At 34.6% G+C, this 19,052-nt stretch overlaps 1 protein-coding gene across 4 annotated transcripts in view; it reads right to left on the reverse strand.

Moving 5' to 3' along the window:
- Positions 1 to 6,576: 6,576 nt before the first annotated feature.
- Positions 6,577 to 19,052, reverse strand: part of MTF2 (metal response element binding transcription factor 2) — a 59,188-nt gene continuing 46,712 nt past the window's right edge. For 3 of the 4 annotated variants that reach the window (XM_040627030.1, XM_040627029.1, XM_008697699.2), the window contains 6 exons: positions 16,960 to 17,027; positions 15,286 to 15,456; positions 11,384 to 11,489; positions 11,211 to 11,263; positions 10,995 to 11,099; positions 6,577 to 9,251 (listed from right to left, as the gene is read on the reverse strand). In XM_040627030.1, the coding sequence (XP_040482964.1) occupies positions 8,894 to 9,251; positions 10,995 to 11,099; positions 11,211 to 11,263; positions 11,384 to 11,489; positions 15,286 to 15,456; positions 16,960 to 17,027 (861 nt within the window). In that variant the 3' untranslated portion in view covers positions 6,577 to 8,893. Of the gene's footprint in view, positions 9,252 to 9,421; positions 9,495 to 10,994; positions 11,100 to 11,210; positions 11,264 to 11,383; positions 11,490 to 15,285; positions 15,457 to 16,959; positions 17,028 to 19,052 lie in introns of all 4 variants that reach the window. The other variant, XR_570252.2, reaches the window with a different exon arrangement.

The raw sequence follows: 19,052 nt of genomic DNA on the forward strand, positions 1-19,052 counted from the left end.
CTTAACCAAAGTCCATCTCTGCACTTATTTATACTGTTTCTTATCCTATTTTTGCCACTCAAAAGCTGATCCTCCTTCAAAGGGAAATCCAAATGACATTCTGTTCAATAAGTCTTTCTCTAATGTCTCTCCAGGTTCCTATGGAACTCTGACAAATATTCCATGGTACTTACCACATTTCAACTTAAATTTAGCTGTATTTATGTCTGTGCCCTTCATAACTTAAGAATTCAGACCAGGGCTCCCAGTATTTGATCTCTCTCCACAGCAACTTGTAGATATTCCAAGAATGACTTACATTTGAATAAATAGCACAAAATGGTTTGAAACACCATTTTTAGGAACTGAAACAACACACACACACACACACACACACACACACACACACACACACCCTGTAATAATACTTAAGTGGGTTGAATTGTATATCCCCCCTCCCCAACCAATGTCCAAGTCCTAACTCAAGTACCTGTGAATAGACCTTATTTAGAAATAGGGTCTTCGCAGATGTAATTAAGTTAAAGATCTTGAGATGATGTCATCCTGGCTTTAGCAGGGGCCCTTAATTCAATGACTGCTATCTTTATAAAGAAGAGAGATTTGACAGAGGATAAAGCTATCAAATTAGAGGCAGGAAAGGAAGTGGTGTGTCTACAGCCTAAGGTTGCTACCAGAAGGAATCAACCTTGCCATCACCTTGATTTCAGACTTCTAGCCTCTAGAACTGTGACAGATAAATTGCTGTTGTTTTATGCTACCAAGTTTGTGGTAAATTGTTAAGGCAGCCCTAGGAAACTAATACAAACACCTCAGTAGAATAGCATTTTAAACATCCAGAAAAATAAACTTTGTTCAAAGATAAGAACAATAATGAGGTTCTTAGGAAACAGATTTGAGTTTTATTTTACTAAAACTATATTTTACCTAAATTTATTAAACGAATTTTATTTTATAAATAAGTATGGCTTATCTTAAACTGAATTCAGTGCTGGGGCACCTGGGTGGCTCAGTCATTAAGTGTCTGCCTTCAGCTCAGGGTGTAATCCCAGAGCTCTGGGATCGAGCCCCGCATCGGGCTTCTCCACTGGGAGCCTGCTTCTTCCGCTCCCACTCTCCCTGCTTGTGTTCCCTCTCTCGCTGGCCCTTTCTGTCAAATAAATAAATAAAATCTTAAAAAAAAAAAAAAAACAAAAAAAACAAAACTGAGTTCAGTGCAACCTCTCAATATCAAATGTCCTGTGTTAAGGATACAATTTTAAAAGATGTAAAACCAAAGTTATACTCCTTATACGCTGTAATTTAAAAAATCATGCTGTTTCTAAAGCAAATAATCATGATGAATAGATGAAGCTCTATTTTATCATGGTATTTTCACTGCAATATAAATCTTAATTTTCTTAATAGTGAAGGTTCATATTTTCAACCTAATCTGGTATTAGGTATGGATCAGTATTTTGTTTATTCTCTATTAAAGTTTAACCCAGCACTTCCCTTTTAACTCTTATGCCACATTTCGAAGTTATCCAACTTTTACTTTTTTAAAAAAAGTCAGTGTACTTAAGGTACACAAAATTAACTTCAGTGAGCCTAAACCAACTACAAAGCCTTCAGATTCCAGATATACGTATGACTGGGTATTTTCCTAATTTTGCTTATCTAAGACACTGGCATCTTCCATTAGCAGATAAAATCTATTATAATAACATGGCTGACAGCATATACATTCTGTCTAGGAAGGGCCCCAAAATAAATGTAAATTGTATTTTAAAGAGCATGAGCCTTTATATTAAGCACTACTTTCTAAGTACAAACTTAGTTTTAAAATATTTTCAAACTTTTGAAAATCATTTCAAAAATAATTAAAAAAAAATCAAGAGTTTAGTCCTACTGAAACTTTTTAAATTATACCTTCCACATAAAAAGAGTAACAAGCACAGGTAACTTAAAATTTTACACATTTTCCTGACTTTAGCCAAGTTCATAAAACAAACCAAATTTAGTTTTTTTTCCCACAGGTCCTGTCCCTGTGCTTTAATAAACCACCCTTTTGCACCAAAAACAAACAAAAATAAATTTAGCTGACATACAAACATTAGTTTACGTGAATTTGGTAAAACAACTATTTTCTTAGAAATTACAATCCTCAGAAGCTTGACATTTTAACTGCGGTGAATTTCAGCACTTGAAGTACTAAAAAGCTAAATGACTAATATCAATTCTTGTACTCATTTAACCTAGAAAGTCATGGAAATTAGTAATTACTACTCTGATTGAAATACCATCTCTTCTCTGTTCCTTTAAGCTACTTTATGACCACTAAGTATGTGCATATAATAAATCCATGTCAATTTGCTATTCTTCTATGACAAGTCCACACCGGACAAGACACTATTTTCTCTTTTCCATAATGCAAAGATGGCATAAGCCACTGAATCTAACACCTTATTGGAGAGGAAAAGCCACCTAGCTCAACTATGAGCCACGGAGGCACAGTTTTGGTTCCTCTGCTCTGTTTATCACCAAATCTCTTCCAGAATCCAAGAGCAGATTTATAATTGGTCCAATATTTTTTGTATTGCAATTTTGCTTTTATCTCATTCCACTTACTAGTTAATAGAAAACAATGGTGCTACGTTTTCCAAGAAGTTTTTGCTATTTTAAGGTAATCTGAAGACCGACTGGAGAGGCACAAATAACCTACTCTAGCCTACATTACAGTCTTATCTCACTCAGCTGTCAGATTTCTAAATATCTCAACCACTTACACATTCTAAAACAGGAAGCAAGAAAAACAAAATGAGAAATTCTTCTGAGTAATGAGTATTTTAAAAGCCGGCTACTTTTACAAAGGAAATCACTCTTGAAAACTCACTCAAGAATCTAAAAAAAAGGGGGTGCCTGGGTGGCTCAGTCGTTAGGCATCTGTCTTCGGCTTAGGTCATGATCCCAGGGTCCTGGGATAGAGCCCGTGTCAGGATCCCTGCTCAGTGGGAAGCCTACTTCTCCTTCTGCCTCTCCCTCTGCTTGTGTTCCCTCTCTTGGTGCGTCTCTGTCAAATAAATAAAATCTTTAAAAAAAAAAGAAAATCAAACCTTGGGTAAAATGAAGTTTAAAATTTTATTTACATGATTAACTCTTCGTTCCAGAAAACCTTGCTTAATTTTATTTCCATTCTATAACAAATTAATGTTTAGAAGCTAGGTGGGAGAAAGGAAGGGGAGAAAGCTACTCAATGCACTGTAAATAAATGTGGTTTATTAACATGGGCACTGCCACAGAAGATATGTGTGAAGCAGACAAGTATAATATAAAAGCACTACCTAGCCTAAGTCATTAAGAATAATGACTACCCACATCTAGACCGCTGAGAGTACCACCATATTATATAAAATATAATATAAAATAAATGTTCACAATCTCCCAGTAATTAGGAAAAGGTTAACATGCTAAAGATAGTGTCTTAAAAACATGAAGTACTTAATACAGTCTAGAAAAATCTTCAATAAAGTGGCATTTTAAATATTTCTGGTCTCATTTTATGGCTTAAAAGTTGCTTAAAGGGGGCACCTGGGTGGCTCAGTCAGTTAAGCATCTGCCTTCAGCTCAGATCATGATTCCAGGCTCCTGGGATCCAGCCAGCTCCCTGATCAATGGAGAGCCTGCCTCTCCCTCTCCCTGCTGCTCCCCCTGCTTGTGCCCTCTGTCAAATAAATAGTATCTTTTTTAAAAAGTTGCTTAAAGAACATACTATGTTTTATAAAGAGGTATCAAGAATGAGTTTCTAATGACAAAATTCTTCACTGAAAACTTTATATCCAAAGATAATAACATAGAAAGTCTAAAATACCAGGTTACGCAAAATTATAATACAAAGAAAAAGACAGACCTGTTATAGATCTGCTCTTGGATTCTGGAAGAGATTTGGTAATAAAAGAATACAGGAACCAAATTCTGCCTCCACAAATCTTAGATGAGCTAATAGGCTTTCTTTCCAAAACCCTATCCAATATGCTTCATCCTCAAGGAAAAGTTTAACTTCACAGATATCTAAGCAAGCTTTATGTATTTTGCAAAGGGGACCCAAATTCTCACAAAATTTTGTTTTTAAGATTTTAATTTAAGAGAGAGAGAGAGAGAGAGAGAGCGCGAGCAAGTGAGCACGGGGTGGGGGGCGGACAGGGAGAGAGGGAATCTCAAGCAGACTCCACACTAAGTGCAGAGCCTGACGACACAGGGCTTGATCTCAAGCTTGATGTCATGACCCTGAGATCCCAACCTGAGCTAAAATTGAGTCAGATGCTTAACCAACTGAGCCACCTAGGCGCCTCACAAAATCTTGTTTTTATTTCAAATTCTGTATAGGCAAAATTCCTTTACAGTCCACCAATAGTATTAAAGATAAAATATGTAAGAGGTCAATTAACGGCCAAAACAATATTAATCATAATCCTTCACTAAGCATGTATTTATACTAGATGTTATTAACATATAACAAATTTACAACCTCATTTTGAGTAAAGTTTAATGTAATTTATTTACTTAAATTGTTATGTATTGAAAACTACATATGCAAATTATTAATTTATAGAAACACACTCTAATAGTAATGTAATTAAATTTTAAAAAGACTTTCAAAACATTTGAAAAACTTGATTTCTTAAAAGAATTGTTTTTGGTGAGCTTACTTTTAACTTCTGCTTGATATGAAAAACTTACTTTTAATTAGCTGCTAGATATTCATTCAGATATTGTCAACATTTTTTTTTCCAGCACTTGACATAATTAATGATGGGTTAAATAACTTGGTAGAATTCAATAACAAATGTAAGCTAGTTTTATTTAATTCCTAAGCCTAGGCCACACACAAAAGCACTAAGATTCAGTTATCTGTTTTGTAGCACCGATCTTGCATATATTTTGTTCCATGAACTCAATGTCACTGCTATTCCTCTGATACGCAAGAAAACCCAATGAAAGTAATTAAATACTAAGGAATAAGATTTTTGTTGGGTAGAGTTGAGCTCTGGAGGGCCACAAACCATTATCTAAGACTTTTTCTGCCTTCTGCTCCCCATCAACCAATCTGTGTCTGTTTTCAGACTCTATCATCCTTATATGAAAGCATGGAAAGAAAAAGAGAGAAAAGATTGAATACCTTTTGGTAAATACGAGGAACAAAAATTAGACTAATGATTTTAAACAAGATATATTTTTGTTTTATCCAATAAGTACATTTTATCATCTATGAAGATTTTGTTCATTTGTTTTTTTGCTTAAATCCAGTGGAATTTTCTTGAACGAGATATCACATTCCTTGAAGATGCTGCAAAAGTGAGGAATTATTATTACTAAGCATACAGTTTCAATACTCATCATCTCTAACAAAGAGAAAATGCAAGGGAAGCAAGCAAAGAGGGATTTTTCTGGGTAGAAGTGAGGGAAGGGGAGAAAACTAGAGTGAGCTGGTTTATTTGCAGTCTTATTCTAATTTTAAACCCAAAGACAGTATAATATTTTGATCTAGCTATTGCTCCAAGACATTGTGATATAACTTAAAAATTACAAATATTGTACTTACTCCCATTTTATTTGTTGATACTCAGAGAGCCAATCAGTTTGCTTTCACAGCTTCTCTCATCTCTGAATTTTTATCAGTCTGACATCTGGTTTCTTAACTGCTACTAATTAGAAAAGAATCCATGACTAGATAAAACTCTCACTTTACACCTAACTGTCAAGTTTTTATTTTCCCGAGGAACGAAGATGACTGATCGATTGCCACAGAAAAAAACCAAAGGAGACTTTTGAGAGTGGATATTTGTAGAAGTACTCAAACATAGAGGAAAACTTCCCCACGTTACACAGAGGTTTTGTTTTTTTTTTAACTATTTCCCAAAGTTGCATGGACATCTTCCTTTGTCATCACACCCTCATTCAAACAACTCTAGAACCACATTATACAAGTCTACTATCACTACGCAAGTCAGATCGTGCTCCAACCAAAACTTAATAGTACCTGGTAGAAACTCAACCAAGTAGTCCAAAAGAATTAGTTCTACCCCCAACACTGATAACAGAAATCTTCTGAATATATACACAATAGAAACCAACATGTACAGTTGGACATAACTTGCAAAATATAAGGGGAGAGTTACCCTCAACTCATGTATCAGTGAACATTCACTTGTTAAACATTTAGTAACAAAAGATGACTAGCAAGATCTGACTTCTTCACTCCTACATTAGAATTTATAGAATAACTCTGATAAGCTCATATTTTCATCTATTTAGATCATATAAGAATCCATATTTATCATTTATTATTAGGAAATTTATAAAAATGCATTTGTTTTGAATAAAAATGTAATTAAAACAAGTAAGGCATACTATTTTTTACATCTTTTCCTTTTGTAGTCTAGGGGCAAAGCTTTTAAGGAAAAAAAAAACAAAATCCTTTGATGTGAACCTGACACCTCCTACATAAGCAAAAAGAAAAAAACAGTTGAAAAGTCTGAATTTTTTGAATTTTGGAGACAAGGCAGATAGAGGGAGATACATTATCTTTCAAGTAGGAAGTGTACGAGCTGACTAAACAGTTTATTTTTTAAAGGATCGTTTTAGATGAACATGCAATAATTATTAATATTATTTGAGGGACAAGCAGAAAATGAAAGCCAAGTTTCATAAAGATTAATTCAAGTGAACATATTTACAATGGAACTGGAAAATCCTTAGCTCCCTGGCTAAATAAAAGCAGTCATCTACTGCATCAGTGTGTATTTTCAAGCAAATACAGAAGCAAAACTCATTAGCTCTTTAAAAAATACACACATTTAATGTTGGTCTGTTTTAATTCTAAGTAAAGCAATTCCAAAAATACAAACTGAACATCAGAGCCATGTGGAACCACCATGATAAAATAAAACAGACATTCACAATAATTACGTCTAAAGACAGTTCAGCTTAATAAATCATCTTCCAGGTATACTAAAGAAAGAGTTACTAAAATACTGCTGGTGTTCAGTTAGAATTAAAGGACTTTGGGGAAAATGAAATAATATGATACAGGTGGAGTGAATAAGGTTACACGGGATTTACATTTTCCATTACCCCTAGATATAAACAAACATTCAAAATCAACACAAACTCTGTGTGTTATTAAAAATATTGCAGCTGCAGGAAAGGCAACTTTAAATTAATAGCTAGGGGAAAATCAAGTTTTGGTGGAGGTAAACAGAAGTGACAGTTTTTAATTTGCACTTTTGTAAAGCTCATTTATACCTGGCCAACCAGGAACCAAATGCAGGACAATGAAGTTCTCTGCTTCTTTTGGCTATAATGTGACAAGAAAAGGTCATCTTTTGAAGATGTTTAAAGAAATAAAGCAACTTTCTTTATAAACAGTCAAATAATCAATCAATGGAATAAATAAGTACTAACCCACATTTTTACCGCTCTGTAACCACTACACTTTACATATTTTTCATTTTGGCGGCAAATTCCCCAATTTTTAGGCAAAATCCACCAATCACTTTTAAGTAAAATGAAAGCCACCAAAATAAGAATATTCTTCTGTTTACTCTTTGGCTAAAAAAGAAAACAAACAAACAAAACAAAACAAAAAGAAACAGAAGACGACTCTAACACTGGTGATAAAAGAAACTGTTTTTTTACATGTAAAATAAAGTTATCAATTTAAATCTTGGTACATTTTATAAAAACAAGAGGTAATGTTGTAATAAAACAGCAGTAGCCTTGTCAGGCAACATACTGTTTGTCAACCCTGTGCAATAAAATACTTTGTTCATACTACACTTATTCAACATGACTAACAGTTACTACAGACATTTCAGGAATCTTCACGGGACTCCTATAGACTTACTGTTAAAACTGAGAGACATTTACAATCATAATGTGCCATGAAAACTGGAAAACGTTACTTCTAGCAGGAGATAATGTTCATATTATTTGAATTGGTTTTAGGTACTGAACAGCTGAGTTACAAGGACTGAAAGTGAAAAGCATTCTAAAAGCCCATGAACACTGTTGTTCACACCCTTCTTCAGAACACACTAAACTTTAAACTCGTTTGACACATTTCTCTTCATACATAGCAAGCAACAGCACCCAATAAAAGCCTGAGAAGAAATGCTGCTGTGTAAATACTGCAACTATTCCTGAAAAAAGAATTATGGGATATATACTCCAAAGCTGCCCATTCCCATAATTTGTATTGCATAGGTCACATAATCACACACATATATATACACATTTGTGTATATATATGCACATGCAAAGAATATATTAAGACGACAATGAAGTCTAGTCACAGAGCAATTTACAGGCTCAATATATTTTTTACACTTTGCTTGAAAGAAAATTTCAATATTTTACAGTCTTTTAGTAGGCATTATATACACTGCACTTTATGAAATCTGAAAGGTATTGAAATAAATTTTTTCCAACATTTTGGTAACAAAACAAACAACGTTTCTCCAAATACTTGTGCTATCTATCTACATGATCTGTTTGATCTGATAACCACTAATCACAAAAACTGACTCAATGGAATAATTAGAAAAATTATCTAACACCATGCATGGATTTGAATCATTTTTAATATCCTATCCTAGAAACATTCTACAAATCTTAAGATTTAAAAAATTAAGTCTCTGTTCTGATTTTTAAAAGATATCTTTTTATGACAATATCCATAACATCGACAGGTACACGTTAAGGCTAGTATCATCTCCTTGTGTGAATTTTTTTGACTTTTTTTTTTTTTTTTTTTTTTTAAGAAAGATAGTAAAAGCCAGACTCCTTTATCCTTTAGGGCTTTGAACTGTACCTACAGAAAATGAGAGTGCAGTGAACATAATGTTCAGTCCTACAGTCAGGATGCAGTTGCTCCTTCCCATTCCACAAGATACTGCACCTTTCCATCAAGTGTCACCCGACGAGCCAATACTCGGTATTTTTCACCACATGCTATTCTACCTGCAGCACCAAAATAACTGGTAATGGAGTTTTTTAGATGATTGAGTTGCAACTCCTGATCTGCTAAGTTATTCAAAATCTCTGTGTTGAGTTCATCAAATTGGTAATCTTCTTTGCCTTCATCATCTTTTACAATTTCTGAGTTCTGAGTCTGGAGTGCTCTTCTTGGAAGACGACCCCTTCTCCTCCGTAAATGTGGTATTGCAGCAGGCCAAGATCTTCCTGTACGAGTTCTTTTTCTGGAGTCAGATAATCTATAGAACAAGAAAGGCCATAATTGTCTACTGAGTTTAAAAGCATCCTTTGCCCAAACAATATGTTCTCAGATTTTTTTCTATCACTCTACTGTATATACCCTTGCTGACATAAAAATCAGCCAAACCAAAACAATACATGCTATTTTTATAAACGGATTATCACTCGCCTTCGTTAGATTCCATCACCTTCTTGGGGCTGACCTTTGAAGAGCTTTTCTTCCTTAACAATGTACTATTAAGCTTAAAAGAATCAGAGGAAGTTTTTAATTACGAGGCCAGTGAGACAAATTCTTACCAAGAAGAGGCCCTATTCATTAGTCAGATATTGTCAACAGTCTTATCATTAAAAAGAAGACAGTTCATTCACTCATTCAATGCAGTAAATACTTAATAAGCACCTATTCTATAAACAACATTGTTCCATGTGCTTAAATAGATGGTAGAGCTAGAATAAATGTTTTTTCATTACCAGTTCTAGGCCTAGTGAAGTAATGTAACGAACTGGAATAAGCATAAACTAGAAATCAGGATACTCGGACTCTAGCTCTGTCATATTGGCCAAATTCAAATCTTGTATCCTCTGTATTCTCTTCTGTTGAAGAGATTAAGTGAAGGGGTTGAACTAGATCATCTCTGAGGTCCTTTTCAGCTCAGGAATTCAATGATTTTATAATCTTATTACAAGGGGAGAATACAGCAACAGCTAATTTACAATCACACTGCTCTACTGGACATTCCAGCTCTGTTAATAAACATGCTAGTCTGGACTTGTTTCTTAAGACCCTCTTAAATTTCAGTTTATCTTTAAAATGGGAATTACAGGACCTACAACTCAAAAGATTGTTTTAAGAATTAAATAAGACAATGTATGTAGGAAGATTAGCAAAATGCTTGGGTAAGAGGCCAAAAACAGTTCACATTATTATTCACAATTCATTAAAAAATGAGCTACATTTTAGGGGCGCCTGGGTGGCACAGCGGTTAAGCGTCTGCCTTCGGCTCAGGGCGTGATCCCGGCGTTCTGGGATCGAGCCCCACATCAGGCTCCTCCGCTACGAGCCTGCTTCTTCCTCTCCCACTCCCCCTGCTTGTGTTTCCTCTCTCGCTGGCTGTCTCTATCTCTGTTGAATAAATAAATAAAATCTTTAAAAAAAAATTTTTTTAAATGAGCTACATTTTAAGCTTTTTAATATTCTGAATTTTATATGATTTACATGAGCAGTTTCTGAATTGTGAACAAAAATTAAACTAAGGGAAGTATAAAACTTGCAAGCTCATAGTTCTGACCCCAAGTAAACTGTCTTTTCATACCTGATATATCATGCTTTAAGAAAGGTATCCTTCTGAAAAATCAGGTTAACTACAATATTAGAGGAGAAGTCTGCTACTGATAGAAATCTCAAGTTTAAGATCCTTTTAAGTAACAAAAGGATGTGCATGACTGATTCAGATATTTAAAAAAGTCTTCCTAAAGCAAGGCATACCTAAATATTATAAGCATTAAAAGGTCTCAAGGAAAAGAACACAGCCTATAAACACCAGTATACTTTTTTCTATGCACACAGCAAAATTTCCTGATGAATATTAATAACCTAAGGAATCTACATATAGATTGCTTCTCAAACACTGAAAGGCATACTTCTATCACTTTCGATTGCTAAAAATTTATTTAATCATTACTTTACAAAGAAAAATTATCTATAAGAAAATTAGTAAAGAATAAGAATATAAAATATCTACCCATAATGCCTGGAAATGCTAGACGAGGTAGTTTCTTTTGCACTGGAAGCACCCGTGAAATCCACATCTGAGGTATTGGATGAATGTGCAGTTCCCTCAGTTCTCCTGAGACAAAAAAATTTAAATGGTATAACGACTATATTACATAAAAATAGAAATACTCATTTCCCCCCAAAAGAAAATTCCTAGGATAGGAGAAAATAACTTTCTATTTACCCTATAGAACAAGGTAAATCCAAGGTAGGATTCTCTGAAATTGATTCCTTATCCTGGAAAATAAAAAATAACATTTAAAGCATGGTTCTAAAGTAAATAGAAAAGATATTCATTTCTCAGTTAACTTCAAGCATCCTTCCTCTCTGAGAACATATACCAACACATCCCCTTACCAAAGGTGGCTCAGCAGTTTTCTGAATCATTTTTCTTGTATATGGGCCAGGTGGACGACCTACAGATTTTTTCTTTCCTTTTTTTTCTATGCCATTGCTTACTTCCCTGAAACATAAAACCATTATGTATTTAATCTCTGCATTAAGAAAATAAAAAGACAACGGATAATATACACTCTACTTACGTAATAATTTGGTTATATTTTTATATTAATGGTAATATAAAAACAAAAAAATTAAACGTAAGTTGAATCTACAAGTTTAGTCAAGTGTATAGATAATACATTCTAAATTATACATTTCTTGACTTAATATTTACATATGAAAGATTTAAGAAAAACAGTACTCTCTTTACTACAATTCTGAAAAATACATAGCACCTAAAAAGTTAAAAAGGAAAAACAAAACAGACTACTATATTGGATGGAAGATTTCAAAACTCCCAGAAGTTCAATTATTTAGTTTAGGTTCCTATGTGGGTACTTGGGAGGTATTTCAAGAATTTATAACTAAAAGTGATTACGAATTTAGTAGTTACCCACGTGGAGCCTCCTAGGAAGTATCTATATTAAAATATAGCAGTTATAAACACAGGTTGTCTTTAGAAATGAATACATATACATATATATATCCTTGAATGATGTTTATCAGAAAGAGAATGAAACCCAGGATGGCAGAGTGTAGAGGAAGGAATTCTTCATATGGGGCAGGGAGTCATTCAAAAGGCACAATTTAGAAAGATCTAGAAAAGGGTTTTTGAGACATAAAAGCAAATATCAAGCAATAGGAAGGGGGGAAAAAAGCGACAGTCAAGGACATCTCTAATTAATAGAAGGGAAGAAGAAAAGGGCAAATATCAACATATAGAACATCTACTTCATTTATTCAACAAACTTTATCTACCATAGAAAAGGGGTATCAGAAAATAGGAATACAAAGACCTTCCTTGTGCTAAGGGGTTCACAGTATAGTCAGAATTTGACAAAGGTGTATACAAGCAGGCTAATAAAAAGGGTTCAGTGCTATAAAAAAGTTACTCAGGAAAATTTAATTAAAAACATGGAAAAGGAGGAATAATACTATATAATAGGCTAGAAAGAGGTGAATGGAGAAAACTAGAAGACAACTACTCCAGACACCAAACTAAAGTTGGGAATGTACAAGGAAGGAGAAAGTCAGGGAACTAGAGAACAAAGCTTAACTAGAACTATAATCAAAAGCCTCAAGGATAAGGTAGATGGGGTATACATTTTTTTTTTAAGATAATGAACATTTATAGAGGACTCTTGGACTAAACAAAGTACTCTCAGATTAAAAGGACCAATTCATACACAGGACGCAGAAAGAATAGAGAATGCCTTTAAAGAAAGTTGAACCATTTCCTAGTGGCATCAAATGAAAACCTGATAGCTAACACAGATGGAATCTTATTAATATCATGACAAGAATGAGAAAATTTATGTAAAATTTTTTTCTAATTCATAATATGGGCAACTGATAGCAAAGGATTAATGATAAAATCTGAAAGTGCTAAGAATAAGTATCCTTTCCTTTAGAGAAAAAAAAGTTGAAAGCATTATCTCCTTTATTACAAACTCAAATGGATATGAAACACTGTGTAATTACCTTTTCGTACTCTCCAAGATGACTATCTCATACCTTTTATTTGCTCCCTAAATTTCCCTCTCTGCACAACCCTTTCAGACACCTTTACACCTCAGTTTCTCACTGAGAAAATAGAAGCTATCAACCAACTTCAGACATCTTCCAAATGCCAAATCTATAATAGAACTAGCATCTGTACCCATTTTCACTCAATTTCAACAAAAGAGTATAAGCCCTCCTATCAAGCCATTCCCATATTTACGTTCTAAATTCCTTCCCTTTTAGTTTCTCAAGGACTTTACAGTATCTTCAATTACCTTCCCTCTCTTCTATACCAATCTCTTCTCCACTGGATCATTCCTACTAGCACATAAAAACAGGTTCCAACTAATTTTCCATCTATTAAAAAACCATCACAAGCACTTCCTTCCCCTCTTCAGCTTCCATTACTCTACCACTCTTCACAGTAAAACTACTTTGGACCGTTGGTGACACATACCCTCCCTTTCTACTTTCTCCCTTCTCATTCAGAATTCTTAAAGATTATTTCCTATTTTCCCCCTTTTCCTTTATTATCATCATTATTTTGAATCTGCCTATGTCCTTTATTTGTAGAAAAAGCCCAGTTTTGACATGTTAATTGAGCAGTGCTGTATTCAATCATACTTTAACCCACTTCAATCTGACTTCTATCCTTACCTCTCCAAAAAAAAAAAAAAACCAAAAAAACCTGTTTTTTGTTAAGGTCACTAATAACAGAATGTTATCTTATGCAACATTTTTCTCTCATCTTAAATCCATCTCTCAGCAGCATTCAATACTGTTTAAAATGCTCATCTTTCTTGAAACACTCCCCTTCTCTAGGTTTTCAAGACACCAAACTTTCCTGGCTTCCTCCTATCTCACTGATCATTCTTTTTAGCCTCCTTTGTTTACTTCACCTCTTCCAAATCTCGGAATGATAACAGGGCATTATTCTGGGCCACAGTACCCCACCCCCACCCTGGCTCTTGCTTCCTAGGTAATTTCATTTATTTTCATGGCCTTATAACTCAGCTTCCAAATTTGTATCATGTGCCCTGACCTCTCCTGAGCTCCTGACTTATAGACCCAGCTGTCTATATCTAACATCATCATCACTTCGATATCCCTTGTAAAAATCTCAAACTCAATTAGTATGAGACAGAAGAACGCTTCACTCACCTTGCCAAAATCTGTTCTTTCAGGTCTTGATAATAGACATCACCACCCACCAGTTGCTCAAGCCAGAAATCTGGGCATTATATAACTTCATTCCTCCCTTTCTTTCAAAGATTTAATTCATTAGCAAAGCCAATAAATTTTGCCTCCAACAGAGGTCTTGACTCTATTTTCTTTCCATTTGACTGATACCACCTACCCAGGCAATCTCTCACCCAGACAACTGTAGGAGTCTTTGCTTCTCTTGCTTCTATTCTTACCTCTATACCTATGCATTCTCCGAAGGGCATACAAAGATATATTTTTGAAGGTTCAGTCTGCTTACATCTTTAAATAGCTCCCCATCACTCTTAAAAACAAACCGAACTCCTCTATATGACTCTACATAATCAAGCCCCACCCAAACTTTCCAACACCTGATGCTACTCTCTAGCCCTCATTCATACTTCACTAGTCTGAGTTCCTAGAATATGTCTCACAGCCTTCATATTTGTTATTTCCACCACCTGAAGTAGTCTTCCCTTTGTTCTGCACATTGTTTGGTTAGTCTCATTCTTTGAGTTTCACCTTAATTAACATCTTAAATAGGCCTTCCTTAAGCCTATAAGTAGACTGCTTCACCTTTATTCAAATAGTCTAAATCTATATGCTATGTCCTAGATGGCACTAGCATGACTTGTAATTATTTTGTTTATCACCTTTCTTCCCCACTATACTGTAAACCCCATCAGGGCAGAAAGAAAGTCTGTCTTGTTTGTTATTATATCCCCAGCACTTAGATGGTAAGGTGCTTGATAAATGGAATGAATAAATGGATGGATGGATGAATGAGAAATGAACAAACAAATGAACAGGCCAGTACTTACACTGTCTAACAAAATTAATAGTACTTATTCCTGGAAAGCCTAAGAACTAAAATAAATAAACATCTAACTTAAATTAACTCTTTGTACCTTGTCTAAGCAAGAAATTATAAACAGGAAAACAAATCAAGGTAACTGCCACTTGAACTTTCAAATATACTAATGAAACTAAATAACACATTTTTAGTTACAAATAAGCTAAAGAGAAAAACTAAGCCACAGATCAACTTTTACCTTGAATCAGATATAGGTTTGGATGCCTTTCTGCCTTTAATTTTAAATTCATGGGATGTTCCTTCAGGTTCTTTCTCTGCTTTGAAAGCCACATTTGGTGGCACAGGAGGAACACGAATTCGCAACCCAAACAAATGCTTCTTCTTCTTTATTTCTTTCCCAGACATAAACCTAAATTTTTAAAAAAATTAACTAAAAATTTAAAAACTGAACACATATACATGGCAGACCCTAACTCACAACTTTCATATATAAATCCTTTATACATGAAAATCCACCCAATACTACAAAACTTGCTTTTCCCTTTGCTTTCCCTGATTTTTATCTGCTCCAGAGCCAATCCACAGTAGGATATAATAGGGGAGTAAGGAGGGAGGGATAGGATCAGAAGGGAGAAGAACACATGTCCACTTCTAACTTTTTAAAAGAAGAAGAGTAGAGTGGTGTCTTTTTAGTCTTAAAATGTGTTTTTCCATATTTCAGTATCATCTATTTAAAAGACCTCAAAAAAGGTTTAGGAAAAGAAGAATTCTATGTCAGAGTGGAGAAACCCTGGTCAAAAAGTAACAGGTGTTAGCAGGGGAAAAGAGAACCCAGTATGAGAGGTCCAAAAAATAAAAGGAGTGACTAGTGTCAGATCTAGAATTGGAAATAGTGTGGAGCAGAGTAAAGTTATTTCAGTGTGTGTTTAGGTCTCTGAAAAATGTTCTCCATAATTGTTTCCCAAAGTCATCAGGCTCTTTATTCCAAAACACCCCACCTACCTTAGTTCTACTAGACCCTGCCTAACCTTAAGAACCACACTACCAAATGCTGGGAATATTCTTCCACTCTTATGCAGGTTTGAGAAAGTGGAGCTCCCATTTCTATCGTAACAGGAATAGATGTATTTCTGGTACCCTAAAGTGGATTACAGATTTCACATCCTATAAAGTATTTTTACCAGCACAGGAACTACTCAGGCACTTTATGGCTTTCTGAACTGGCCTAAACATCTAGCTAGCCTTTAGTAATCTAACATTTTTAAGGAGGGAAAGCTGTCCAGTTCAAAAGAAGCAACTTGCTACAAACAAAAATTTTATAAAATAGCTTAATGGTTGGTTAGAGCCAGCCTATACACTTAAAAAATTTATTTCTATTGCAATTTTTATATATTTTTAAGAAATGTAGATATGCTGTTTTTTTTTAAAAGGAAAGCCCTATATAAGAATATACCAAACAATAATCAATTGTGAAAAACTTAGTACTAATACTACTTTTCTGTAACTGTTAACAATAAACCATAGAAGATCTCGTGACTATTTTAAAACCAATATTCTCTACAGTATTTTCCACTATCGTGTGTATTTTCCCAAAAGCTAAGATTTTATTTTCAGGAGACTATATTATAAAAACAAGTCATTACTGAATATGATTTTCAACTGAACAGGCCAAATTCCCCTGAGATATTGGTATGCCTGCCTCCCATCCACCATTCCCAGAGGATTGCTCTTCCCTTCTCCAACTCTTGAGAATCAATGTTTTACTCTGACTGAAAAAGAACAGGACATTAAAAAGCTTAAAATGGTTTGTACTAGTTCTAAACACCAATCCCACAATCCTTAAACAATGCCATTACTCCTTATACTTACTAAATGTCTCCCTCATAGGGATACACAAAATAAATCAACTTACATGGTCTTGTAATCATTTAATGCCTCCAGAACATGCTCATATCTTTCAGATTTTGGTGTGTCTGCCAGCTGTGAAGTATCAAGAAACAATTTAACGCACTACAATTTCATCAATTAGTAATATACAGGTGCTAGACAGAGGCAATGTGGTGCAGAAGAAAAGTGTACTGACTGGTAGTCAGAAGATATAAGTTCTAATTCCAGTTCCTCACTGACAAGCTGCATGATCTAAGGCTTGTTTTCTTATCTATAGAAAGGGAAGTAAAAATCCTCCTCTAATTACTGTACTAGTAATTATGTGAATCAAACGGTATGTCTGAAAGAACTGTAAACTGTAAAACACTATAAGAACGAGATTTTGTTAGTCATTAAATTTATTTTAACTCTATAATCTGAGGAACTAATATATTACAATGACTTCAATTAATCATATATTGGTTTGAGTAGTTATTATTAGGGAAGGATATAAGAAGTAATGAGAAACATAAATTTTATTTTCCAATACTTCTAATATTAGCAGAAACCAATAATCCTTATAACTGAAAAATTCTGTGAAACTGGGGGTGGAGGGGGTTCTTTTCATAAAAGTTATAGACGTTAGCCAGCCCTAAAACTCAAAATGTCTGTTTTTTTTATCATCACAAATCATTTTAAAATCTAAATATTCAATTCTAGAAAATATCATTTTGCTCCAAAAGGGCCTCCTTAAGAGTCATTTCTGCCTCCTCTTCCAAGTTTAAAGACTGGGGCCCAATAGCAAAAAATTCTAAATTTTAATAAAAGGACCATTCTCAGTTAAAGCCACAAAAACTTAAAAAAAAAAAAAAAAATCCAGAATATCATAGCTGACTTTCAAGAGTACCACCAGTATGTTCTTTACCACTGAAACTTCCAAACCTCAGAACTGCTTCACGTAAAAAGAGTAAACAAATCTGCCAAAAAGTACGTTGGAGGTAGAAGAGACTTACAGAGTCATCTACTCCAACACTCTTTATTCTACAGATTAGTTAACAGATATAAAGGTTAAATGAAATGCTCAAATTCACATGGCTGATCAGTCAGAGAGCTAGAATTTGAACCCAAGTGACAATAAGTCCATTCATTCAACATTCACTAAGAGCCCACACTGTGCTAATGCACTGGGTGCTTTCAGAAAATACGAAATGAAATGGGACGGTCTGGTGCTCAAGCCTCTATACCATATCACTTCCTCTTACTGTAATTTCGGCAATGTTCAATGACAGGGAATTTCTATTACAGAAGAAATAACAGAATCAGACCTTAATGCTTGAAAGACATGTAATTCAAGGTTCCATCAATACTTCAATCTCTTTTGTAGTACTGATAGGCATTCAGCCTTGGTTTAAATATTACCAATGATGAAAGCTGATGAGGCACCCACTGAGGGAGCCCATTTCATAGGTGGACAAAACCTTCCCTCCTGGAACTCTTCTAGTCCTCTTTTACAAGACAGTTCTTCAAATATTTGATAGCAGCTATCATGTCTAAGTATAAAATTATGGCTAAGTTTAAGATTAGGTTGAAAGTTTTTAGCAACCACATTATGTAATTATTTCATATTTAGCTGTGGCTAACTAATTCATTCCACTCTTCCTCATCCCCCACCTCCCCACCCCAACTCCAAAATCTTATCGGATAAACTGATCAAATCAAGTATTCGCTATCATACACTGCTTCTTCTGAACTGGATGGATGTATATTTAAGCCTAAAAGAAGAACTCTGTAACTGTTTTTAATTTGTTTTGTTTTCAGGTCAGTGTTTCAGATAATCCTTTCTCTTGATTCTAATTTAGGGGTAAACACAAAGACACAAACCTGTGGTTCTCCATTAGAATCTCCCTCAAAAGTATTTCCAAGCCACCGAATGCTTCTGTTTCTATTATTCAACTGGTTATATACCCTTTTTTTTTTTAAGATTTTATTTATTTATTTGACAGAGAGACAGCCAGATAGGGAACACAAGCAGGGGGAGTAGGAGAGGAAGAAGCAGGCCTCCAGCAGAGGAGCCTGACGTGGGGCTCGATTCCATAATGCCGGAATCACGCCCTGAGCCGAAGGCAGGCGCTCAACGAC

Source organism: Ursus maritimus, unplaced genomic scaffold (genome assembly GCF_017311325.1).
Source record: "Ursus maritimus isolate PB19 unplaced genomic scaffold, ASM1731132v1 scaffold_12, whole genome shotgun sequence".
NCBI lineage: Eukaryota > Metazoa > Chordata > Mammalia > Carnivora > Ursidae > Ursus > Ursus maritimus.